The sequence below is a fragment of the Bombina bombina genome, chromosome 1 (genome assembly GCF_027579735.1).
Source record: "Bombina bombina isolate aBomBom1 chromosome 1, aBomBom1.pri, whole genome shotgun sequence".
Taxonomy (NCBI): domain Eukaryota; kingdom Metazoa; phylum Chordata; class Amphibia; order Anura; family Bombinatoridae; genus Bombina; species Bombina bombina.
The window spans coordinates 956,062,702-956,089,541 of record NC_069499.1 but is presented as its reverse complement, the minus strand read 5'-3'; the positions used below and the strand labels follow the sequence as shown (position 1 = coordinate 956,089,541).

Genomic DNA, 26,840 nt, shown 5'->3' with positions numbered 1-26,840 from the left:
ATCCTTTGTCTAAGGCTAATGCCATTCCCTACCCCCAAAGCACATGCAGGATGAAACCATATACTCTTAAAATTACAATGGGGGCTTGCTTATGAGTGACATCATCATTGTGGGAGGGATGAAAAACTTACAATAAAAGTAGCAGGAATACTGGAGTTCACCCCTCTTTCACTCTCTTTCATTTGGAATGGTGACCAGCTAACATCAGAAGTAAGTGATCCTTACAGACACATAATTTCAGCACACCATACTTTCACATAGATTGGGCAAATGTATTAGTGTAATATTGATGTATAGTTCACTGCGGAGTATTTATAAGTGATTTGCATATGTGTAATTTATATTTAATCTGCATATTGTAATAATGTTTAATTAGCCTCATTGTAATAAAAGTTTTGTTACTGCTGGAATAAGACTTTGTGAGTTTATGACCTTACAAGTAGTTTAAGCTAGTGATTGTGTGTTAATATTATATAGTGGGTATAATAATTCATAAGGGATTATTAAATGTAATATTAGCCTTTCACTAAAGTGTATAGCAAATAGATACTAAGATTTATAGAGTCTTAGGTACCATTTAAATGCAGTTATTTCATTGGCGAGCCAGCGAATTTTCTTACCAACTACACTTGTTTTAAGGGGGGACTAATCCAGGTTCTTTTTATAATACAAGTGTGATTTTTGGACGAAAATTGAACCTAGTTTTTGCTATACTGTTTTTGAGTTGAGCGTTTCAGCAGTAAAGTCTTTGGCCAAGACTACAGATCCAGAGAGGCATTACCTAAGGATCAGTTGAACCAGACGCAGAGAAAATCATATCGCGCAGGACGTGAATCTGATTTGCTGGCAGTCTGAAGACACTTTAAAGTGTGAGTATGGAATTAATTGTTAAATATGCAGAATGTAGCACATTTGAGCCTGTTGTTGATGAAAATACTGACATAGTTAAAAGACTGAAAGATGTGTGGTTGCAATGTGAGAATGAGAATAAGCTTATTGATAAAAAAAGGTTTTGTTTAACAAAAGAAAAATCCAAATTACAGAATTGCATGAAACTGTTGTTAGCTATCAAAGACCAAATGAATAGAGCAATCTTTGAACATTCTCCCCCAATAGCCATGTTAACAGAGATCAATTGTAACACATTAGATGAGAATTGCCCCACATGTGGGGTAAATGCAGAATATATTAATACTTTAGAAGAAAATTATGACGCAAGAGGCCAACTTATTGCTTCATTGAGACAGGGACTTGCAAACTTAACCCCTGTTGCAGTATTAAATGAGGACAATGCATGTGTGTCGCAGGAAGATGGGGCACATGTTGATGGGGGAAGGGTGCAAAGCCCACATGTTGATGGGGGGAGGGTGCCTATTCCACACAGTGAGGAAAGATTGGATCACACACAAAATACCGAGAGCACACACATTCCAATACTAACCCCACAGATAACTAGGCCAAGAACATTAAACACAGAACATCAAACAGATACTTTATCACTAACACCCAGTGTAAGATCCAGGGGAAGAAATTTAACTCAATCGCAAAATTTACTTTTTTCTACCACCTCTGCTGAAACATCATCCCTGGTATCAACTACCCTTATAAAACAAGATAGAGATAAAGTAATGAGACAACTGGTAAAGTTAAAACCTCTCTTTCCAGTGTATGATGTTAAAGCAGATGTTTTCACTAACATGTCAAATTTTGAGTCTGCAGTAAAACAATACATGCTGTCACATAAGGAAGCATGCTTTTTGTTAAAAATGTGGCTTCCAGGCAGCATTGCAGCTAGATTACAATCACCAGTTGCAGGCCCAGTTAATTTGAACACAGATTGGTTTAAGGAGGATAAATGGGGTTCAGATGGGGACAGATTAAAAGCTGTTTGTAAACTAGTGACAGGGAGTAGAGATTTGGACAGTCACTCTCTTGCAGAAATGCAAGTAGCATTAAATGATGACCCATGGGTATTTGCAGCTAAATTTGAACAATTATATAGACTGACACACAGAATTTCACCAGAACAAACACCTCATGATATGTTGCAGTATTTAATTAAAAAATTCACATATTTGGAACCTAGCATACAAATGATGGCCGAGGAAAAGAATACACTAGAGGGTGTGTTATCTATTATAGGTAAGGCTAGGCAGAACATTTTAAAGAAAAAGAACACAGGGCAACACAGAATTGCTGTGGTAACCACTAATGAAGGGAAACAAAAATATTCAGAGGGTCCCTTCAAAGGTATTTGCCATTACTGCAATAAATATGGGCACAGACGAGTAGATTGCAGATTCTTAAAGAGAATTCAGAAGGAAACTGAGGGAGGGCAGGAAAGATTACATCCCTCTGCACCTCCAAAAGAAAGCTATGCACATAATTGGGTAGGGAAAAATAACAAGATTAAGCCCCCAGATAAAACAGGACAGGAATACACCCCAAAGCTTAGGCCTGGTACTAATCTGTATGGCCCAGCGCATGAGGCTTTGAGAGTGATGACTGTGGGGGGAGGGGAAGTGGGATATCATGAAAAGAATTATGAAAATAATTCTCCTCTGATATCCTGCTCTGACTGACTACCTCAGGCCCTGGATGACATGGTCCCTATATGTAACACCTTTAGGGATCATTCTGGACGTCCCTGTGTCTATGGTGTGATTGAGGGCCATCGCACAAAACTCCTCATAGACACAGGAGCTTCAGTAACTTTGACAGACTTACCATTAAGTCCCCCACAAGGGACAAGACAGACATTTCTTGTGGGACTTGGGGGATCCCAGTCCCAAGCATCCCTTATCCCAAATGTGACTATGACACTAGGTAATCAGTGGACTAAGGAAATTCCCATTTGGCAGAGCAAAAACACAGAGGGTACAATACTTGGTGCTGATATAATGAGATCAGAAGGGATGATAGTGGACCTATGTAACAATGTTTTGTGGAGGGATACTAGAGGGAGAAAACCTGTAATATTAGATGACTCTTACATCAGTCCCATAGCATCCATTGCATCAATTCCTTCAGAAAGGGTGTGGCCGGATACTGAAAGTCACCCTGATTTGAAGAGATTGGTCATGGATTTCCCTGACATATGGGCTCAACATAAGAATGATTGTGGCATATTAAAAGGCATTGAAATCAATATTGTAGGCCCTGACCGCCCCCCACAAAGACAGTATCGTTTTCCAGCAGAAGCTATTGAACCTGTGAGGCAAATTATTAGTCAGCTTGAAAGCCAAGGGATAATTAGGAAATGTTCCTCCTCTAATAATTCTCCTTTGTGGCCAGTAAGGAAAGCAAATAATACTTGGAGGTTAACTGCTGATTTTCGTATGGTGAATAAAGTTACCCCACCTGTTACAAATCTAGTTGCTTCTACTCCTGAAGTGGTATCCAAACTGAGTGCCACATGTAGGTGGTATTCTGTTCTGGATATAAGTAATGGTTTTTGGAGTGTCAGACTAGCCCCAGAGTGCCAATATAAGTTTGCTTTCTGCTTTGATAACATGCAATTTTGCTTCAATTCGCTTCCTCAGGGCTTCCACAGCTCGCCTACATACTTTCACCAAGCATTAGCAGAGGTATTAAAAACATTCTCAGTCCCAGAAAGTATCATACAGTATGTAGATGATATTTTGTTACAAACAGAGACAGTAGAGGAACATTTGGAGCGGCTGAATGAACTGTTTGGCTTGATTGCTGAATCTGGCCTCAAGTTAAACACTTCAAAAGTACAATTAATGAGACAAAAGGTGACATTTTTGGGAGTATCAATACAAAGGGGTACAAGATGCCCTACTAGAGAACGAGTTACAGCCATACTTCAGGTGCCCAGACCTTTGCATAGGCAGTCCTTAAGACAATTCTTAGGCTTGGTAAATTTTTCTCGTGATTTCATTGAAGGGTTTGCTGAAAAAGCAAAACCTCTCTATGATCTTTTGAAAGGGGAGGATGTTGGGAAAATTCCTTGGAATACAGAACATGAGGAAGCATTTAAAGTGTTAAAGGAAGGTTTAGCATCAGCCCCTGCCCTTGCCACAGTGGAGAGGGAGGCCCCTTTTGCTTTACAAACATACACATCTGACACTTCAATTTCCACAGTCCTACTGCAGGAGAAGGCTGAAAAATGGAGGCCTGTTGGCTATTTTTCCAGGCTTCTTACTCCAGTAGAGAAAGGTTATGACGCATGTATCAAGGCTTTGTTAGGGGTGCATTGGTCAGTTCAGGCTACTGAGCATATAGTGGGATTTGGGAAGCTCATCCTCCAAACACCACATACCCCTATAAAGCTGTTATTGGAGAAATCATTAAGTGGGGTTTCAACACAAAGAGTGACTAGGTGGTTAATAGATTTGCAACATCGTGACATCACTGTACAACACAATGCAAAATACACATTACCCCAATTAATGCACACTCAGGGTGAACCCCATGACTGCACAGAGACATTCACACACAGGGAATCGCCTCATAAATTGTTCAGGGACAAAACTTCTCCCCAGGATTTACAAATTTATGTAGATGGCTCAAGATTTTGGCAGGATGGTCAATTTAATACTGGTTTTGCTATTTGGGTCCCCTCGCAACAATTAGCTCTTAAATTTATGTTACCAAGATCATTCTCAGCACAGAGAGCAGAATTAGAAGCCATTTCTATGGCTTGCCACAGGTTTGACACACAAGACATTTGTATATACAGTGACAGTGCCTATGTGACCAGATCACTGACAGAGTACTTACCAATTTGGAATCTAAGAGGAATGGTAGACTCAGCAGGCAAACCATTGTCACATGTTCAAGCCCTTAAGAAATTGGTAGATTGGGGAACACAGCACCCATTGCAGTCAGCTATTGTTAAAGTTAAGGCACACACACATTTCACAGATGCACATTCACAAGGGAATGCACATGTGGACATGTTAGCCAAACAGGCAGCTGTAGATGGGGAACCATGGCAATCAGATGAGAATGACAGTGAGACACAGGAAGCATGGAGAGAGCATGTTACATCTAAAGATACAATGGTACACATAGCAAAGATTACAATGGTAGATTCAGAGGTACCTGATTTGAAAACAGAACAAGCTAAAGATCCTAACCTTTTCCCTCTGTTACAGGAACAGCAAACACTCCCAAATGGTTATTCAATTTGTAATGGGTTAATATGTTACTCTAATCCCAATGATCCACAGGCTAAATTGGTTTTTGTGGTCCCAAGTCATTTGCAGGGACCTATAACACAGCAAACACATTCTTTTCTTGGGCATATTGGGCAAAGTGCATTAGAGTACCATTTAAGGCAAAAATTTCATTGGCCAGATTTAGCAGAAACCTGTTTAAAATGTGTACAAGAATGTTTAATTTGTGCTCAAATTAATCCACGCCCTAAAGGTCAGAGACCCATTCTCCAGAGAATACCAGTAGCAGATGGCCCCTGGAAAGCTATCCAAATTGATTTTATAGGCCCACTTCCACTATCAAAGGGGGGTCTCAGGTATGCCCTAGTAATTGTAGATATTTTTTCAAAATGGGTTGAGGCTATTCCACTTCGTTGTGATACTGCACAGGCTACTGCCAGAGCACTGTGGGAACATGTTTTCTCAAGATGGGGGTTTCCAACACTCATTGAATCAGACAGGGGTACACATTTTACAGGTCAGGTAATGCAAAATCTCTGTGCCCTACTGGGAATACAGACAAGATTTCATGTACCATATCATCCACAATCCTCTGGTATAGTTGAGCGCATGAATCGCACATTAAAAACAAAATTGTCAAAAATGCTTTCCCAGTATGGTAAATCATGGGTCACACATCTTCCAGCAGTTCTAATGGCTATTAGAGCTACACCATCAAATGCTACCAAGTGTTCTCCCTATGAGCTCATGACAGGGAGAAAGATGGCATTAGGCCACCCAGGTGAACCACAATTGTCTACTCCCTTGAGAGAATCTGTGTCTAGAGATCAATATCTCTCCCAAATTCAGGAGCAGTTGAGCTCACTGCTAATTTTTGCTGCCTCTAATATGGCCCCAACAGATTGTAAATTTTCATCTACACCTCAAACACCTCTGTTTGAGAAGGGGGGATTGATCATGATTAAAAATTTTCGCAAAAATTCTCCCTGGGATGCAAATTGGGAAGGACCTTATAGAATTTTGGACAAATTGGGTAATACTGTAATTAAAATAGAAAGATCAACCCCTGGGAAAACCAGAAGGCAGCCTGGTTACAAATGGGTCCATGTTGACCAATGTAAATTGTATAGAGGGACAGCTGTCCCAGATGTAGATATTTCTGCTAAGAACTGATATTCTCTTAATCTTTTTTTGACAGATTTCATTATGTGGAGCCTGAGAGGAATGATCGCCACAAACCTATTTGTATTTGTGTGGGTGTTATTGCAAAAACTTCCAATCTGTGACTGTAATGAACTTTCAATCACAAACCTCACAAGGAGTCGTAGATGGAGCTCAAGCAGCATCATCAGAGGATGGACAGGCTTATGGAGCTCTCAAGACCTTCACAAAGATTGTTTGGGAAAATTGACTTTTAATGTGGGTGGGAAAATTGAAATATTTGCAGAAAAACATCAAGACAATTTAATTGGTTTTTGGAGGGTCAATCAGGGTAATAAAGTTGAATGGGAATGTAAGTGGGTGGCTTGGGGAAAATGGACTGTAGGTCTGGTGGGAGAAGGTGTTTCTGTGTCTACAACATTTACAAATCCTATTCACACTATAAATGGCGATAACTATAATATAACCAAGGTTATATTTGAACAACAAATTGGAGAAGGGATTAATTGGAGGGTTACAGCTGCCAACTTTGGTGGAGGGATTGAAGTATACTTAAAAATAGATCAAATAAAGGAAACAACCACATTTACGCCTTTGATCTATTCTACTTTAATCACTACACCAAAGATGAAACATTATGACAATACTCCAATGTGTAAGGGGAAAAGTGTTGTTTCTAGTGGTCCATTTCAAACAAGTACAATCAAGCCAACTCCAGTATTGAGGGATGCCACATTCCAATTTATCACGTGGAAGATTAAAATAATAGATTGGCTAGTTTCCACACATTACCAAAATTGTTCCAGAATTACTGCCACTATGGAAAAAGCATTAGTTAAGTGGGCAGAAGGTACTAGGAGAAGGACTAGGAGGGATATCATGGATACAGTTTTGGGAGGTGTGGGAACAGGGCTAGGTGTGGTAAATTCCATTGACATATCCAGCTTAACAGCAACCTTACAGTCTCAGGGGATGTTAAATGCAAAAGGGATTCATACGCAACAAATGATAAACACTCTGGTAGAGACACTGACACAGACAGTCATTCAGGTTCAGGGTCCTGCCATTCAACATACAGAGGAAATACTGATAGGAGTAATTAGCAGGTTAAGGGAAGTATCCTGGGATTTTGTGTGTATTTCCATGCAAACAGAATTATCAACTGACTTTAAATTAATAGCACAGGCTATGGAAAATAACCATACACCTTTGGGAGGGTGGGAGCAGTCTGTTGTTAACAGTTTTGCATCAAAACACAGAGAATTATGGTTAAACAGTTGGTTGGGCTGCAGGGAAAATATATGCAGGGCTACTTCACTTGTGCCCACTAGTGGTACCTATCAGAATGTTTATCATTTGTTTTCACTAGGAACACCTGTCACAGAATCTCATGTTTTGCATCATGAGTTAGAGTTCCCAAATTTTATATGGAATGGTTCCCATATGGAACAGGTAGATATGTCTGGCTGCATAAGGTTTCCTTCTAAAATTTTATGTCTACCCAACCAGGCAAGAATAATTTTTGATTCCTGCTGGCATAATCACTCATATTGCAATGGTTTTGTGGAGAAAGTTAATCCCCAAGATATGATTTTTCCCTTAGGACAAGGAAAGGTGTGTTTTGTTGCATTGAAGCCTAAAGATGAAGTGCATGTATGGTTTGACAGGTGTAATTCAAGGGAACAAATCACACCAGGGATTTATTGTATTACTGGGTACCCTGTGAGGATAAGTTCACTACAGTTTAACTTCACTGTCCCACAGTTACTCACATATAACGCTACCTTGGGGGCTCCACTCATAACCCCAATATTAGTAGATGATGCACCTTGGCAAAAATGGGTAACCTTATTGCAAAAAGACTCTGTGTTACTAGAACATCTTAAAAATTTTGGGGAACGTGTTCATGTAAATTTCTACCATCAGGAACAAGAACTACAAAGGATTGAACATACTTTTACGGAGATGTCAAGTGCAACCTGGTGGCAGAAATTAGCAAATTCCTTTTCGAAACAGTCATCATGGGGTTCTGCATTGGGAAATCTGTTTATACATCCATTTATAATCATATTATTTATTTCTATATTATGTATAATTATTCAAATTTGTATGTGTTGTTATTTAAAATCATTAATTGCACGTGTATATCACTTATATTATGGTATGCGAATGGAAGCGTCTTTAGTACACTAATATAGCCATCACACATAGGTGGGGTTAGGAATCTTCCATCAGATTCACTCATATAAAAACAACCATTGGAATGGAAGGGTATGGTAACCTCCATTGCCAGAAGGGGGGAATGTAATAATGGCATGATCTGAATTCACATATGGTCTGGAAGGGGTATATATATATACATATATATATGGTATATGTATTCTACAAGAACTCAGCTGAATGGTCAAGAAGGGGTTAACTCCTCATTCAGATACTAGGTCACTATGGAATGTAGAAAGATCACATTACCAGACCCCCATCTGAGAAGGATGACCAGCTGGCTTAAGATCCTTTGTCTAAGGCTAATGCCATTCCCTACCCCCAAAGCACATGCAGGATGAAACCATATACTCTTAAAATTACAATGGGGGCTTGCTTATGAGTGACATCATCATTGTGGGAGGGATGAAAAACTTACAATAAAAGTAGCAGGAATACTGGAGTTCACCCCTCTTTCACTCTCTTTCATTTGGAATGGTGACCAGCTAACATCAGAAGTAAGTGATCCTTACAGACACATAATTTCAGCACACCATACTTTCACATAGATTGGGCAAATGTATTAGTGTAATATTGATGTATAGTTCACTGCTGAGTATTTATAAGTGATTTGCATATGTGTAATTTATATTTAATCTGCATATTGTAATAATGTTTAATTAGCCTCATTGTAATAAAAGTTTTGTTACTGCTGGAATAAGACTTCGTGAGTTTATGACCTTACAAGTAGTTTAAGCTAGTGATTGTGTGTTAATATTATATAGTGGGTATAATAATTCATAAGGGATTATTAAATGTAATATTAGCCTTTCACTAAAGTGTATAGCAAATAGATACTAAGATTTATAGAGTCTTAGGTACCATTTAAATGCAGTTATTTCAATGGGAAACTAAAAGATAGAAATAGACTGGAGACTATTGCAGATGGACGCTATACACATTGGCTTAAATATGAACAACTCCAACATTTTTTACAAACCTCTACCCATAGAAAGGAGTTTCTTCGCTCAATGACTCCCTTTGAACGACTGTGTGACAGAGAGACAGTAGTCCAGAGTCCCAGCTCGATATCCCGGCGACTTCTAATAGACCCCCAAAACACTATTTTACCAAGCTACACCACGAAATGGGCACATGACCTTCACACTGACATTGACAATGACGCTTGGCGCAACATATTCCAAAGATCAAAACAATCCTCTACCTCTCCACAGATATTGGAGATGAATTACAAAATACTATCTCGTTGGTATTTAACACCGACTAGGTTGAATACTATATACCCCGATTCTTTGCGAATGTGTTGGAGGGGCTGTGGCGAGCAGGGTAGCCTAATACACATGTGGTGGGACTGCCCCCTGATAAAAGACTTATGGAAGGCGGTAGAAACCCACCTGCAGAGATTAGCGGGAGACACATTTAGGCTCACCCCCAGAATAGCATTATTAAACGACACCACCCACATCACATGCAAGCTAAGATCCCTCATAGTACAAATTGGGCTCAATGGGGCTCGCTCCTTAATAGCTCGGGCATGGAAAACTTCATCATCTCCAACTGTGGAGATGTGGATTGACAGGACGACAGAGCTCATTGGTTTGGAGGAGTATGGGTTTTTGAAACGGAATAAGCTCCCTTTCTTTCTGGATGCTAAATTCTTATGGGAAAACATACATCCACAGCATTAATACACAAATACAAACACATATCTCCCGGAGGTACAATATTCATCGGTGAGGATAGGGGCTGCTATCCCCCCCTGGCTGGAGGGGTCCGGGAGGAACCAGACAGTGTCCAGCGACTTTAGGTGAGTCGATCTGCTTAGACCTATAGATAACATGGATTGACCTTGTTGTTTAAAGTAACAATATTTAGACGCGGCATGGAACAGTTAGGGACTGCTAAGTTAGTTAGTTGTTTAGTAGTTTGGTTTGTTTTGAAATATTGCTGCAATTAGGCATGGATACTGATATGCAGAATGTATAATGAATGCCTGAAATTGTATACTTTATTTTATGTAAAATGAAAACATAATAAATAAAAAAAAAAAAAAAAATCCCCCCAAAATAAAAACACCCCCTAATCTAATACTAAACTACCAATAGCCCTTAAAAGTTTAACAGCTCTTTTACATTAAAATAATCAAAGTCACCCCTAGCAGTAAAACCCCCCACCGACCAAACCCCCAAAATAAAAAAAAACTAACATTAATAAACCTTAATAACCCCTGAAAATGGCATTTGTATGGGCATTGCCCTTAAAAGGGCATTCAGCTCTTTTTCACTGCCCTTAAAAGGGCATTCAGCTCTTTTGAGATTTGCCCCCCAAAAAACCTAATCTAAAAAAACAAAACCCCGCAATTTAAAAAAAAAACAAAACCTAACACTAAAGCCCCAAATAGGTACTCACTAACTCACAGTTTCAGAAGTCCGGCTGAGGAGGTCTTCTTCCAGGCAGTCCATCATCTTCATCCACAGCGAAGGCGCGGAGCAGAGGTCCGGAGCAGTCTTCCCAGATGTGGCGATCCTCGGCGGTGGTCATCTGTGGCGGCGATACAAAATACTTACAATACAAGCGATCCTTCTGGCATGCACACTCCCGTGATAAACCCAATATCACTCGCGCGAAACAGCGTGCCCCTCATAATCTGGCACTTACTTTTTCTCTCTTGTTTCAAAGCTATATATTTATTGCAGTTTGTGATATTAGTGTTTTTTACCTAGGTAGATGTCTGGAGCACCTTATAGCAGGAAATATTGTTGCCATCTAGTGCTCTTACAAATGGATAACGTTCTTACCAATCTGCTGATACAGGCACCCTCCTGAGCTTTTATCCCTGCTTTTCAACAAAAGATACCATGAGTACAAAGAAAATTTGATAATAGAAGTATATTAAAAAGTTGTTTAAAATGACATGCTCTATTTGACTCATGAAAGAAATAAATTGGGTTTCATATGCCTTTAACAACAAGGTACGTCCTACAAAAAACTGTCGTTAACGACCAAGGACGTAGCCTGTACGTCCTCAGGTAATCTGAGCGCTGGAAATTATCGAGATCGCTTCCAGCCACTCTAACATTATTGCAGCGATGCCTCGATGTCGAGGCATCCTGCAATACTGTTTCCGACTGCCGGGCCCCGGATTGATCACTCCCCACGAGTGATCACTTCCGGTTTCACTCCACATGGAGCTAGGCAGTCTAGCAGAGTATCAGAAGCGAAACGGACAGGTTTCCAATGCTCTGCTTGTGTCCTGAGTGCCTTGGTGGGTCGAGGCACTCAGTAAGTGGCTTCAAAGATAGTGATGCCCAGTGCATCAAGGGGCTTCTGGGGGTGTCACTAGCCTGCCTCATCATAGGGGCTGCAGAATCTGATGGCGCTCTACAAATAACTGATAATAATAATAATAAAATAGGGGCAGGCTAGAGTCATCAAATCTGAGCTTGCTCTATAATTTATTTTTTAATAATAAAATATCCCATTTGTCTGATCATGTCGATATTTGTAAATATTGACTCTGATCAGTGTAGATCTCCCTCTCCTCACTTTTTTGTAGGAGAGAGAGAGATCTGTGTTTAGGAGAGAGAGATTTATTTAATATATTTGGTAAAAACACAAAGGTTCTTTGCAGAGCTATTAACCCCTAGCTTGCCAGTGATCACTATAAATCACTGGCAGTAGCACAGCAGCACATTTGTGCATTTTTTTTAGTGGTTATTTTTTTTAAAGTAATTTTTTGTGAGACCCAAAGGCTCTTTTCAGAGCCATTTAGCTAGTTTTAATTAATTTTTGTAAAAATTTTGAAACCCAAACGTTCTTTTCAGAGCAGTTAACCCCTAGCTTGCCAGTGATCACTATAAATCACTGGCAGTAACATAGCTGCACTTTTTCTCTTGTTAAGTGTATCCAGTCCACGGATCATCCATTACTTGTGGGATATTCTCCTTCCCAACAGGAAGTTGCAAGAGGATCACCCACAGCAGAGCTGCTATATAGCTCCTCCCCTAACTGTCATATCCAGTCATTCTCTTGCAAGCCTCAACCAAGATGGAGGTCGTAAGAGGAGTGTGGTGTTTTATACTTAGTTTATTCTTCAATCAAAAGTTTGTTATTTTTAAATGGTACCGGAGTGTACTGTTTATCTCAGGCAGTATTTAGAAGAAGAATCTGCCTGCGTTTTCTATGATCTTAGCAGAAGTAACTAAGATCCATGGCTGTTCTCACATATTCTGAGGAGTGAGGTAACTTCAGAGAGGGAATGGTGTGCAGGTTATCCTGCAATAAGGTATGTGCAGTTAATATATTTCTAGGGATGGAATTTGCTAGAAAAGGCTGCTGATACTGAACTAATGTAAGTAAAGCCTTAAATGCAGTGAGAGCTACTGGTATCAGGCTTATTAATAGAGATACATACTCTTATAAAAATGTAATATAAAACGTTTGCTGGCATGTTTAATCGTTTTTATATATGTTTGGTGATAAAACTTATTGGGGCCTAGTTTTTTTCAACATGGCTGGCTTGAATTTTGCCTAGTAACAGTTTCCTGAAGGCTTTCCACTGTTGTAATATGAGTGGGAGTGGTTACAGACACAGACATCCAGCTTCTTCCTGCATGATCCAGGATATCTCTGGAGGGCTCAAAAAGCTTCAAAGTCGTTTTTGAGGGAGGTAACAAGCCACAGTAGAGCTGTGGCAGTTGTTGTGACTATTTAAAAAAACAAAAAAAACGTTTTTGTCAGTTATTATTCTGTGTTTGGTATTAAGGGGTTAATCATCCATTTGCAAGTGGGTGCAATGCTCTGCTAACTTGTTACATACACTGTAAAAATTTTGTTAGTATAACTGCCTTTTTTCACTGTTATTTCAAATTTTGGCAAATATTTGTGTTTCTTAAAGGTGCAGTAACGTTTTTTTATATTGCTTGTAAACTTGTTTAAAGTGTTTTCCAAGCTTGCTAGTCTCATTGCTAGTCTGTTTAAACATGTCTGACACAGAGGAAACAACTTGTTCATTATGTTTGAAAGCCATGGTGGAGCCCCATAGGAGAATGTGTACTAAATGTATTGATTTCACCTTAAACAGTAAAGATCAGTCTTTAACTATAAAAGAAATATCACCAGAAGATTCTGACGAGGGGGAAGTTATGGCGACTAACTCTCCCCACGTGTCAGACCCTTCGCCTCCCGCTCAGGGGATGCACGCTAATATGGCGCCAATTGCATCAGGGGCGCCCATAGCGATTACCTTGCAGGACATGGCTGCAATCATGAATAATACCCTGTCAGAGGTATTATCCAGGTTGCCTGAATTAAGAGGCAAGCGCGATTGCTCTGGGGTTAGGAGAAATACAGAGCGCGCAGATACTGTAAGGGCCATGTCTGATACTGCGTCACAATATGCAGATCATGAGGACGGAGAGCTTCAGTCTGTGGGTGACGTCTCTGATTCGGGGAAACCTGATTCAGAGATTTCTAATTTTAAATTTAAGCTTGAGAACCTCCGTGTATTGCTTGGGGAGGTATTAGCTGCTCTGAATGACTGTAACACAGTTGCAGTACCAGAGAAATTGTGTAGGCTGGATAAATACTATGCTGTGCCGGTGTGTACTGATGTTTTTCCTATACCTAAAAGGCTTACAGAAATTATTAGCAAGTAGTGGGATAGACTGGGTGTGCCTTTTTCCCCACCTCCTATATTTAGAAAAATGTTTCCAATAGACGCCACTACACAGGACTTATGGCAGACGGTCCCTAAGGTGGAGGGAGCAGTTTCTACTTTAGCAAAGCGTACCACTATCCCGGTTGAGGACAGTTGTGCTTTTTCAGATCCAATGGATAAAAAATTGGAGGGTTACCTTAAGAAAATGTTTATTCAACAAGGTTTTATTTTACAGCCCCTTGCATGCATAGCGCCTGTCACGGCCGCGGCGGCATTCTGGTTTGAGGCCCTGGAAGAGGCCATCCATACAGCTCCATTGACTGAAATTATTGACAAGCTTAGAACACTTAAGCTAGCTAACTCATTTGTTTCTGATGCCATTGTTCATTTGACTAAACTAACGGCTAAGAATTCCGGATTCGCCATCCAGGCGCGTAGGGCGCTATGGCTTAAATCCTGGTCAGCTGATGTGACTTCGAAGTCTAAATTACTCAACATTCCTTTCAAGGGGCAGACCTTATTCGGGCCTGGTTTGAAGGAAATTATTGCTGACATTACTGGAGGTAAGGGTCATACCCTCCCTCAGGACAGGGCCAAAGCAAAGGCCAAACAGTCTAATTTTCGTGCCTTTCGAAATTTCAAGGCAGGTGCAGCATCAACTTCCTCCGCTTCAAAGCAAGAGGGAACTTTTGCTCAATCTAAGCAGGCCTGGAAACCTAACCAGTCCTGGAACAAAGGCAAGCAGGCCAGAAAGCCTGCTGCTGCCTCTAAGACAGCATGAAGGAACGGCCCCCTATCCGGCGACGGATCTAGTAGGGGGCAGACTTTCTCTCTTCGCCCAGGCATGGGCAAGAGATGTTCAAGATCATATCTCAGGGATATCTTCTGGACTTCAAAGCTTCCCCTCCACAAGGGAGATTTCATCTTTCAAGGCTATCTGCAAATCAGATAAAGAAAGAGGCATTCCTACACTGTGTGCAAGACCTCCTAATTATGGGAGTGATCCATCCAGTTCCGCGGACGGAACAAGGACAGGGTTTTTATTCAAATCTGTTTGTGGTTCCCAAAAAAGAGGGAACCTTCAGACCAATTTTGGATCTAAAGATCTTAAACAAATTCCTCAGAGTTCCATCTTTCAAAATGGAAACTATTCGGACCATCCTACCCATGATCCAAGAGGGTCAGTACATGACCACAGTGGACCTAAAGGATGCCTACCTTCACATACCGATTCACAAAGACCATCATCGGTTTCTAAGGTTTGCCTTTCTAGACAGGCATTACCAATTTGTAGCTCTTCCCTTCGGGTTGGCTACAGCCCCGAGAATCTTTACAAAGGTTCTGGGCTCACTTCTGGTGGTTCTAAGACCGCGAGGCATAGCGGTAGCTCCGTATCTAGACGACATCCTGATACAGGCGTCAGACTTTCAAGTTGCCAAGTCTCATACAGAGATAGTTCTGGCATTTCTGAGGTCGCACGGGTGGAAAGTGAACAAGGAAAAGAGTTCTCTATCTCCACTCACAAGAGTCTCCTTCTTAGGGACTCTTATAGATTCTGTAGAAATGAAAATTTACCTGACGGAGTCCAGGTTATCAAAACTTCTAAATGCTTGCCGTGTTCTTCACTCCATTCCGCGCCCTTCGGTGGCTCAGTGTATGGAGGTAATCGGCTTAATGGTAGCGGCAATGGACATAGTGCCATTTTGCGTGCCTACATCTCAGACCGCTGCAATTATGCATGCTGAGTCAGTGGAATGGGGATTACACAAATTTGTCCCCTCTGCTAAATCTGGATCAAGAGACCAGAGATTCTCTTCTCTGGTGGTTGTCTCGGGTCCACCTGTCCAAGGGTTTGACCTTTCGCAGGCCAGATTGGACAATTGTAACAACAGATGCCAGCCTTCTAGTTTGGGGTGCAGTCTGGAACTCCCTGAAGGCACAGGGATCGTGGACTCAGGAGGAGAAACTCCTTCCAATAAATATTCTGGAGTTAAGAGCGATATTCAATGCTCTTCTGGCTTCGCCTCAGTTAGCAACACTGAGGTTCATCAGATTTCAGTCGGACAACATCACGACTGTGGCTTACATCAACCATCAAGGGGGAACCAGGAGTTCCCTAGCGATGTTAGAAGTCTCAAAAATAATTCGCTGGGCAGAGTCCCACTCTTGCCACCTGTCAGCAATCCATATCCCAGGCGTGGAGAACTGGGAGGCGGATTTTCTAAGTCGTCAGACTTTCTATTCGGGGGAGTGGGAACTCCATCCGGAGGTGTTTGCTCAATTGATTCATCGTTGGGGCAAACCAGAGTTGGATCTCATGGCGTCTCGCCAGAACGCCAAGCTCCCTTGTTACGGATCCAGGTCCAGGGACCCAGAAGCGACGCTGATAGATGCTCTAGCAGCACCTTGGTTCTTCAACCTGGCTTATGTGTTTCCACCGTTTCCTCTGCTCCCTCGACTGATTGCCAAAATCAAACAGGAGAGAGCATCGGTGATTCTGATAGCACCTGCGTGGCCACGCAGGACTTGGTATGCAGACCTAGTGGACATGTCATCCTTTCCACCATGGACTCTACCTCTAAGACAGGACCTTCTGATACAAGGTCCTTTCAATCATCCAAATCTAATTTCTCTGAGACTGACTTCTCCGAGTCAGTCATTGATACCTTAATACAGGCACGAAAGCCTGTTACCAGGAAAATCTACCACAAGATATGGAGTAAATATCCTTATTGGTGTGAATCCAAGAATTACTCATGGAGTAAGGTTAGGATTCCTAGAATATTGTCTTTTCTCCAAGAGGGCTTGGACAAAGGATTATCAGCTAGTTCCTTAAAGGGACAGATTTCTGCTCTGTCTATTCTTTTGCACAAGCGTCTGGCAGAAGTTCCAGACGTTCAGGCATTTTGCCAGGCTTTGGTTAGAATTAAGCCTGTGTTTAAACCTGTTGCTCCTCCGTGGAGCTTAAACTTGGTTCTTAAAGTTCTTCAAGGAGTTCCGTTTGAACCCCTTCATTCCATTGATATTAAACTTTTATCTTGGAAAGTTCTGTTTTTGATGGCTATTTCCTCGGCTCGGAGAGTCTCTGAGCTATCTGCCTTACAATGTGATTCTCCTTATCTGATTTTTCATGCAGATAAGGTAGTTCTGCGTACCAAACCCGGGTTTTTACCTAAGGTGGTTTCTAACAAGAATATCAATCAAGAGATTGTTGTTCCATCATTGTGTCCTAATCCTTCTTCAAAGAAGGAACGTCTTTTACATAATCTGGACGTAGTCCGTGCCTTGAAGTTTTACTTACAAGCTACTAAGGATTTTCGTCAAACATCTTCCCTGTTTATCATTTACTCTGGACAGAGGAGAGGTCAAAAAGCTTCGGCAACCTCTCTGTCCTTTTGGCTTCGGAGTGTAATACGCCTAGCCTATGAGACTGCTGGACAGCAGCTCCCTGAAAGGATTACAGCTCATTCTACTAGAGCTGTGGCTTCCACATGGGCCTTCAAAAATGAGGCCTCTGTTGAACAGATTTGCAAGGCTGCGACTTGGTCTTCGCTTCACACTTTTTCAAAATTTTACAAATTTAATACTTTTGCTTCTTCGGAGGCTGTTTTTGGGAGAAAAGTTCTTCGGGCAGTGGTTCCTTCCGCTTAATCCTGCCTTGTCCCTCCCATCATCCGTGTACTTTAGCTTTGGTATTGGTATCCCACAAGTAATGGATGATCCGTGGACTGGATACACTTAACAAGAGAAAACATAATTTATGCTTACCTGATAAATTTATTTCTCTTGTAGTGTATCCAGTCCACGGCCCGCCCTGTCCTTTTAAGGCAGGTCTAAATTTTAATTAAACTACAGTCACCACTGCACCCTATGGTTTCTCCTTTCTCTGTTTGTTTTCGGTCGAATGACTGGATATGACAGTTAGGGGAGGAGCTATATAGCAGCTCTGCTGTGGGTGATCCTCTTGCAACTTCCTGTTGGGAAGGAGAATATCCCACAAGTAATGGATGATCCGTGGATTGGATACACTACAAGAGAAATAAATTTATCAGGTAAGCATAAATTATGTTTTTGCTGTCTGTGCATTTTTTTAGGGGGTTAATTTTTTTTAGCCATTTTTTTTGTGAGACCCAAAGGCTCTTTTCAGAGCCATTTAGTTCATTTAAATTTAAATTTTGTGTTGATTTTTTTAGTAATTTTTTTTTTGTTACAGATAAAAATAAATAATGTCACAGAGAATATATAGTGCTGAGGAGGCGTATGCTATCCTTGCGTCAGAGTCAGACGCCTCTGTGTCTGACTCAGACCCCAATTTTGATCCGATCCTGGAATATGCTCAGATACATCTTTAGATACAGTCTCAACTGATAGTGAGGTATCTGTGGCTGCTAGCCCCCTGCCAGAAGGAGACATGTTGCTCCAGCTGGCATTGCTGCTGAGGAGTGGGTAGTGCCTCATCACCAGAGGCCAGAAATCCCACCTTCACTGCAAATCCTGGCATCAATATGGATGTCGCTGGATTTAGCCCCCAACAGTTTATAGTGGTGTTTCTGGGCGATGATGTAATGTGGAACATTGTCGCCCAAACTAATTTATATGCCCATCGGTTCCGTGCTGCAAAGCCTGACTCATTTTTGGCAAAGCAGAAATGGGACCCCATCGATGTGCCATAATTTAAAAAAATTCTGGGCATTGACTATGCTGATGGGCATCATAAAGAAACCCAGCATTCTCTTCTACTGGAGCAGTAGCCCCATCTGCTCTACCCCCATTTTCTCCCAGAGTATGAGGAAGAGGTATGAAATGATTCTACATTTCATGTACTTCAGCGACAACAGCCTGTGCCCCCCTAGGGAGCATCCCCAAATTGACAGGCTATAAAATCTGCCCCCTTATACACCTGGAAGGAATATATGCGTGGATGAATCCCATATGAAGTATAAGGGAAGGCTGGGATTCAAGCCGTATATTCCTTCCAAACACTCCAGGTATGGGGGCAAAGATGTATAAGCTCTCTGAGAGCAAGACTGGGTATACTCAGGCCTTCCGTGTGTATGAGGGAAAGGATAGCCACCTTGACCCTCCAGGTTGCTCAGAACATATGGGAACCAGTGGCAAGATTATCTGGGATATTACCCCTGATGAGCAAAGGGTACCACTTGTAATTAGATCATTTCTATACACGTGTCCTTTTGTTCAAGCTACTGTATTGCTTTGATATAGTACCTTGCAGTACAATTAAAAAGAACTGTGCAGGTTTCCCAGGAAAACTTGCGCCAAGAGGAGCTGTTGGCAGTTAAGTACAGAGACAAGAAGGATGTATACCTTCTTACCACCATCCACCAAGAGAGGACTGTGGAGGTCTCTGTACGTGGCAGAGCTGAGAGAACAATGAAGCCAGTGTGCATCAAGGCTTATAACCGGCATATGGGTGGGGTTGATCTGGCAGATTAGCTGCTGCAGCCCTACCTAATTATGCGGAAGACAATGGCCTGGCATAAAAAGGTTGTAATTTACTTGTAGCAGATTGCAACCCACAATGTTTTTTTGTTATTCAAAAAAGCAAACCCCGGAATAAAAATGACTTTTTTACAGTTTCAGCTCCAGATCATTTCGGGGATTTCTACCAAGATGCACCTGCTCCCTGGGCGGTGATGGGAGAGAGCAGAGTTGGGGCTACACATTTTATTTTTAAAATCCCCCCCTACAAAGCAGAAACCTCAAAACCAAGAGTGGGCAGAGAAAGGACACCATATATTACTGTCCTGATTGCCCTGGACAGCCTGGACTCTGCATTGGGGACTGCTTCAAGCGGTATCATACAATGGTCCAATTTTTTTTTTTTTTTTTCATTTGCTGTTCATTTTTTTTTTTTTTTTTTTGGTTATGTTCACTTAGAGTTTTTTTTTTTTTTTTTTTTACTTTTACTGTGCTAGATTTTTACTATGCATGTGGGGCATTAGTGTACTCAGGGGGCCTTGCAAAAAACAACCTGGCGTGTTTTTGTGCAATAGCTTACAACAGGCTCTCCTAAATCATAGTTAAAAACCAATGTGTGTGTAAAAATTAAAAAATTACCACCATACACTTTCTCCAATTTTTTTGGCTAAAACAGTTACATCAAAGCACACCATATACAATACCTTGGGGTGTCAACCTTTCAAATATATACACTTTCATGGAAATAAATAAAACTGGCGTATGCGATAGGCCCCAAACTAAAGATAGGCCTATCAGAAGAAATACTCTCAAGTTTTTCATTACATTACGTTTTTAAATTACAAGTCATAAAATTGTAACAGAACCTTCCCAAAATCCTGACAAACCTATAAATGGGGATCATAGGTGTACTCAGAAGGTCTTGCATAAAACAACCTGGAGTGTTTTTTTGCAGTTACTTCCAACAGACTCTCCTAAATAATAGTCAAAAAGCAATGTGTGTCTAAAAATGAAAATTGACCACCATACACTTTCTCCAATTTTTTTTGGCTAAAATGGTTGCATCAAAGGCATCAAAGCATACCATATACAATACCTTGGGGTGTCACCATTTCAAATATATACACTTTCATGGCAATAAATAAATAAAACTGGGGTATGCGATAGGCCCCAAACTAAAGATAGGCCTATCAGAAGAAATACTCACTTTTAATTCAAATTACAAGTCATAAAATTGTAACAGAACCTTCTAAAAAACCTTCAACGTTTTACTTTAAAGTGACCTGTATTATTAAGTCCCTTTAGAAATATCCCTTCAAGCTTTGCCATGTAATTTAAGACCGGTTGACAACAATATTTCAATAGCTTTTGTAGCATATGTAGGTAGTCATAACCTTCTGCTTAATGGCAGGTATTAAGAAGTTCGGAAGAAAAAAGTAGAATTTTGTGACGTAACATACGATGCGCAAGGCAAAGTCCGACACAGATCGATGCTTACGTCATTACAGATGTTCCGAATGCAAATTTGGCACTATCTGACTACTTTTGCTAGTTAACAAATTCCTACCAGGTACGCTCGCCACTATTCCGGCCCAGCATATACCTGGTTTTCAATTTGCCGCCCTGGAGGCGGCGGATACCATAGTAATCAATGGAAGTCTGAAAGCAGCGAAAGCTCATGTTCGCTGCTGCCCGATATCCCATTGATTCCTATGGTAATGTTTACACCTAACACCCTAACATGTACCCCCAGTCTAAACACCCTTAATCTGTCGCCCCCTACACCGCCGCCAGCTACATTATACTTATTAACCCCTAATCTGCCCCCCCTACACCGCCGCCACCTACATTATACTTATTAACCCCTAATCAGCCACCCTACACTGCCGCCACCTACATTATACTTATTAACCCCTAATTTGCCACCCCCTACACCGCCGCCACTATGTTAAATGTATTAACCCCTAAATCTAAGTCTAACCCTAGCCCTAACAACCTTTAACTTAAATATAATTTAAATAAATCTAAATAAATATTCCTATCATTAAAAAAATTATTCCTATTTAAAACTAAATACTTACCTATAAAATAAACCCTAAGATAGCTACAATATAACTAATAGTTACATTGTAGCTAGCTTAGGATTTATTTTTATTTTACAGACAAGTTTGTATTTATTTTAACTAGGTAGAATAGTTATTAAATAGTTATTAACTATTTAATAACTTCCTAGTTAAAATAAATACAAAAGTACCTGTAAAATAAAACCTAACCTAAGTTACAATTACACCTAACACTACACTATAATTAAATTAATTCCCTAAATTAAATACAATTAAATACAATTAAATAAAATTATCTAAAGTACAAAAACAAACAAACACCACATTACAGAAAATAATAAACAAATTACAAGATTTTTAAACTAATTACATCTAATCTAATCCCCCTAACAAAATAAAAAAGCCCCCCAAAATAAAAAAAAAGCCGTGCCTTACACTAAATTACAAATAGCCCTTAAAAGGGCCTTTTGCGGGGCATTGCCCCAAAGTAATCAGTTCTTTTACCTGTAAAAAAAATTACAAATCCCCCCCAACATTAAAACCCACCACCCACACAACCAACCCTACTCTAAAACCCTCCCAATACCCCCTTAAAAATCTAACACTAACCCCTTGAAGATCACCTTACCGGGAGAAGTCTTCACCCAACCGGGCCGAAGTCCTCAACGAATCCGGCAAAAGTGGTCCTCCAGAAGGTTTGAGCTTGCATTCTATTGGCTGTTCCAATGGCTGTTCCAATCAGCCAATATAATTTACCTGTAAAAAATTGCCCCAGAGCTGATTACTTTGGGGCAATGCCCCTCAAAAGGCCATTTTAAGGGCTATTTGTAATTTAGTGTAGGGTAGGGCTTTTTTATTTTGGGGAGGCTTTTTAATTTTGTTAGGGGGATTAGATTAGGTGTAATTATTTTAAAAATCTTGTAATTTGTTTATTATTTTCTGTAATTTAGTGGGGGGGTTTTGTACTTTAGATCAGTTTATTTAATTGTATTTAATTGTATTTAATATAGGGAATTAATTTAATTATAGTGAAGTGTTAGGTGTAATTGTAACTTAGGTTAGGTTTTATTTTACAGGTACTTTTGCATTTATTTTAACTAGGAAGTTATTAAATAGTTAATAACTATTTAATAACTATTCTACCTAGTTAAAATAAATACAAACTTGCCTGTAAAATAAAAATAAATCCTAAAATAGCTACAATGTAACTATTAGTTATATTGTAGCTATCTTAGGGTTTATTTTATAGGTAATTATTTAGTTTGAAATAGGAATAATTTTTTTAAGGATAGGAATATTTATTTAGATTTATTTAAATTATATTAAGTTAGGGGGTGTTAGGGTTAGACTTAGGTTTAGGGGTTAATAAATTTAATATAGTGGCGGCAGTGTAGGGGGTGGCAGATTAGGGGTTAATAAATATAATGTAGGTGGCAGCGGTGTAGGGAGGCAGATTAGAGGTTAATAAATTTAATGTAGATGGCGGCGGTGTAGGGGGGGCAGATTAGGGGTTAATAAATTTAATGTAGGTGGCGGCAGTGTAGGGGGCGGCAGATTAGGGGTTAATAAGTATACTGTAGGTGGCAGCGGTGTAGGGGGGCAGATTAGGGGTTAATAAATTGAATGTAGGTGGCAGTGGTGTGGGGGGGCAGATTAGGGGTTAATAAATTTAATGTAGGAGGCGGCGGTGTAGGGGGGGCAGATTAGGGGTTAATAAATTTAATGTAGGTGGCGGCAGTGTAGGGGGCGGCAGATTAAGGGTTAATAAGTATAATGTAGATGGCGGTGGGCTCCGGGAGCGGCGGTTTAGGGGTTAATACATTTATTAGAGTTGCGGTGGGCTCCGGGAGTGGCGGTTTAGGGGGTAAACAGTATAGTATAGTGTGGGTGTTTAGTGACAGTATACCAATAAAGCTGGGAAAAAGCCGAAAAGCCGCAAGATCGATGACTGCTAGTTAACAACAGTCCGCTGCTCATCGCCCCGTACTTGGTGCGCGGCTTTGTGACAGCTTTTTTGGTAATTTTGGAGAACGTATTCATGTCCGCGGCAGCGATGTTAGGCGATCTTAGGTGAGAGTATTGATGCCGTCGAATGCAAGTAAGTTGACGGCTTGATAAGTAGATGCCAATGTTTAAAGCACTTATTGCTGTTATACACTGGCAACAACCTCAGTCTTAAAGGGCCATGAAACCCACATTTTTTCTTTCATGATTTAGAAAGAGAATGCATTTTTAAACATCTTTCTAATTTAATTATATGATCTAATTTGTTTTATTCTCTTGATATTCTTTGCTGAAAAGCATATCTAGATATGCTCAGTAGCTGCTGATTGGTTGCTGCACATAGAAGCCTCGTGTGATTGGCTCACCATGTGCATTGCTTTTTCTTCAACTAAGGATATCTAAAAAATGAAGCAAAATAAATAATAGAAGTAAATTGTAATGTTGTTTAAATTTGTATTCTCTATCTGAATCATGAAAGAAAGATTTTGGGTTTAGTGGCCCTTTAAGTATCATGCAGTATAATATCTTGTATCACAGGTAACTGACAAAATGTGAAGACTGTAACAAGGTGTCAAATGTAGCCAAACTTACGGCTAGATTTAGAGTTCTGCGGCCAAAGGGGTGCGTTAGCTACGCGTGCTTTTTTCCCCCCGCACCTTTTAAATACCGCTGGTATTTAGAGTTCACAGAATGGCTGCGTTAGGCTCCAAAAAAGGGAGCGTAGAGCATATTTACTGCCACTGCAACTCTAAATACCAGCGTTGCTTACGGACGCTGCCAGCTTAAAAAACGTGCTCGTGCACGATTCCCCCATAGAAAACAATGGGGCAGTTTGAGCTGAAAAAAAACCTAACACCTGCAAAAAAGCAGCGTTCAGCTCCTAACGCAGCCCCATTGTTTACTATGGGGAAACACTTCCTATGTCTGCACCTAACACCCTAACATGTACCCCGAGTCTAAACACCCCTAACCTTATTAATCCATAATCTGCCGCCCCCGCTATCGCTGACACCTGCATATTTTTTAACCCCTAATCTGCCGCTCCGTATACCGCCGCAACCTACATTATACCTATGTACCCCTAATCTGCTGCCCCTAACACCGCCGACCCCTATATTATATTTATTAACCCCTAATCTGCCCCCCACAACGTCGTCGCCAGCTACCTACAATAATTAACCCCTAATCTGCCGATCGGATCTCGCCGCTAGTCTAATAAATGGATTAACCCCTAAAGCTAAGTCTAACCCTAACACTAACACCCCCCTAAGTTAAATATAATTTAAATCTAACGAAATAAATTAACTCTTATTATATAAATTATTCCTATTTAAAGCTAAATACTTACCTGTAAAATAAACCCTAATATAGCTACAGGGGGCTAGTTATCAAGCCGTCTACTTTTCTGGCTTCGCCGGCCCAATACGTCCGCCTAAGCTCGGAATTAAGGTAGGAAAAATCTGATTGGCTGATGGAATCAGCCAATCAGATTGAGCTCGCATTCTATTGGCTGTTCCGATCAGCCAATAGAATGCGAGCTCAATCTGATTGGCTGATTGGATCAGCCAATCGGATTGAACTTGAATCTGATTGGCTGATTCCATCAGCCAATCAGATTTTCCTACCTTAATTCCGATTGGCTGATAGAATCCTATCAGCCAATCGGAATTGAGGGGACGCCATCTTGGATGACGTCCCTTAAAGGAGCCGTCATTCGTCGTAGTCCGTCGGTGAAGAAGGTGGTTCCGCGTCGGCGGAAGGAAGATTCAAGACCCGGCTTGGAAGATGACTTCACCCGGATAGAAGACATCTTCAGCGCCTCTTGGAAGATGACATCGGCCGGATCAAAGACTTCTTCAGCGCCGCCTGGATGATGACTTCATCGGATGGAAGATTTCTTCAGCGCCGCTTGGAGGATTAACTTCTTCCGCTCCGGATGTCCTCTTCAGTTCCATCGGTGGCTCGGCTGAGTGAAGACGACTCAAGGTAGGATGATCTTCAGGGGATTAGTGTTAGGTTTTTGTAAGGGGGGTTTGGGTTAGATTAGGGGTATGTGGGTGGTGGGTTTTAATGTTGGGGGGGGTTGTATTTTTCTTTTACAGGCAAAAGAGCTGAACTTTTTGGGGCATGCCCCCACAAATGGCCCTTTTAAGGGCTGGTAAGGTAAAAGAGCTTTGAAATTTATTTAATTTAGAATAGGGTAGGGATTTTTCTTATTTTGGGGGGTTTGTTATTTTATTAGGGGGCTTAGATTAGGTGTAAGTAGCTTAAAATTGTTGTAATATTTTTAACATGTTTGTAACTTATTTTTTTATTTTTTGTAACTTAGCTTTTTTTATTTTTTGTACTTTAGTTAGTTTATGTAATTGTATTTAATTGTAGTTATTTGTAGGTAGTTTATTTAGTTAATTTAATGATAGTGTAGTATTAGGTTTAATTGTAACTTAGGTTAGGATTTATTTTACAGGTAATTTTGTATTTCTTTTAGCTAGGTAGTTATTAAATAGTTAATAACTATTTAATAACTATTCTAACTAGCTAAAATAAATACAAAGTTACCTGTAAAATAAATATAAATCCTAAGATAGCTATAATATAATTATTAATTATATTGTAGCTATATTAGGGTTTATTTTAAAGGTAAGTATTTAGTTTTAAATAGGATTCATTTAGTTAATAAGAGTTAATTTATTTAGATTTATTTAATTAATTATTTAAGTTAGGGGGGCGTGTAATAATTTTATTACAGTGGCGGCGGCGTAGTGGGGGGGCAGGATAGGGGTTAATAAATTTATTATAGGTGGCGACGGTGTAGGGGGGGCAGGATAGGGGTTAATACATTTAATATAGGTTGCGGCGGGTTCAGGGAGCGGCGGTTTAGGGGTTAATACATTTATTATAGTTGCGGTGGGCTCCGGGAGCGGCGGTTTAGGGGGTAATAACTTTATTTAGTTGCGGCGGTGTAGGGGGGGTCAGATTAGTGGTGTTTAGACTCGGGGTACATGTTAGGGTGTTAGGTGTAGACAGCTCCCATAGGAATGAATGGGATGTCTGTCAGCAGCGAACTTGTACTTTCACTATGGTCAGACTCCCATTGATTCCTATGGGATCCGCCGCCTCCAGGCTGGCGCTTTGAAAACCAGGTACGCT

The 26,840-nt window shown here is 40.5% G+C and overlaps 1 protein-coding gene across 1 annotated transcript; it reads left to right on the top strand.

The window, feature by feature from the left end:
- The first annotated feature begins 295 nt into the window (after positions 1-295).
- Positions 296-8,549, top strand: LOC128651986 (uncharacterized). The gene is made up of 2 exons (XM_053704964.1): positions 296-869; positions 6,343-8,549. Exon 2 carries the CDS (start codon positions 6,351-6,353, stop codon positions 8,496-8,498), a length of 2,148 nt encoding a protein of 715 aa, XP_053560939.1. The 5' UTR covers positions 296-869; positions 6,343-6,350; the 3' UTR covers positions 8,499-8,549.
- The last annotated feature ends 18,291 nt before the right edge of the window (positions 8,550-26,840 follow it).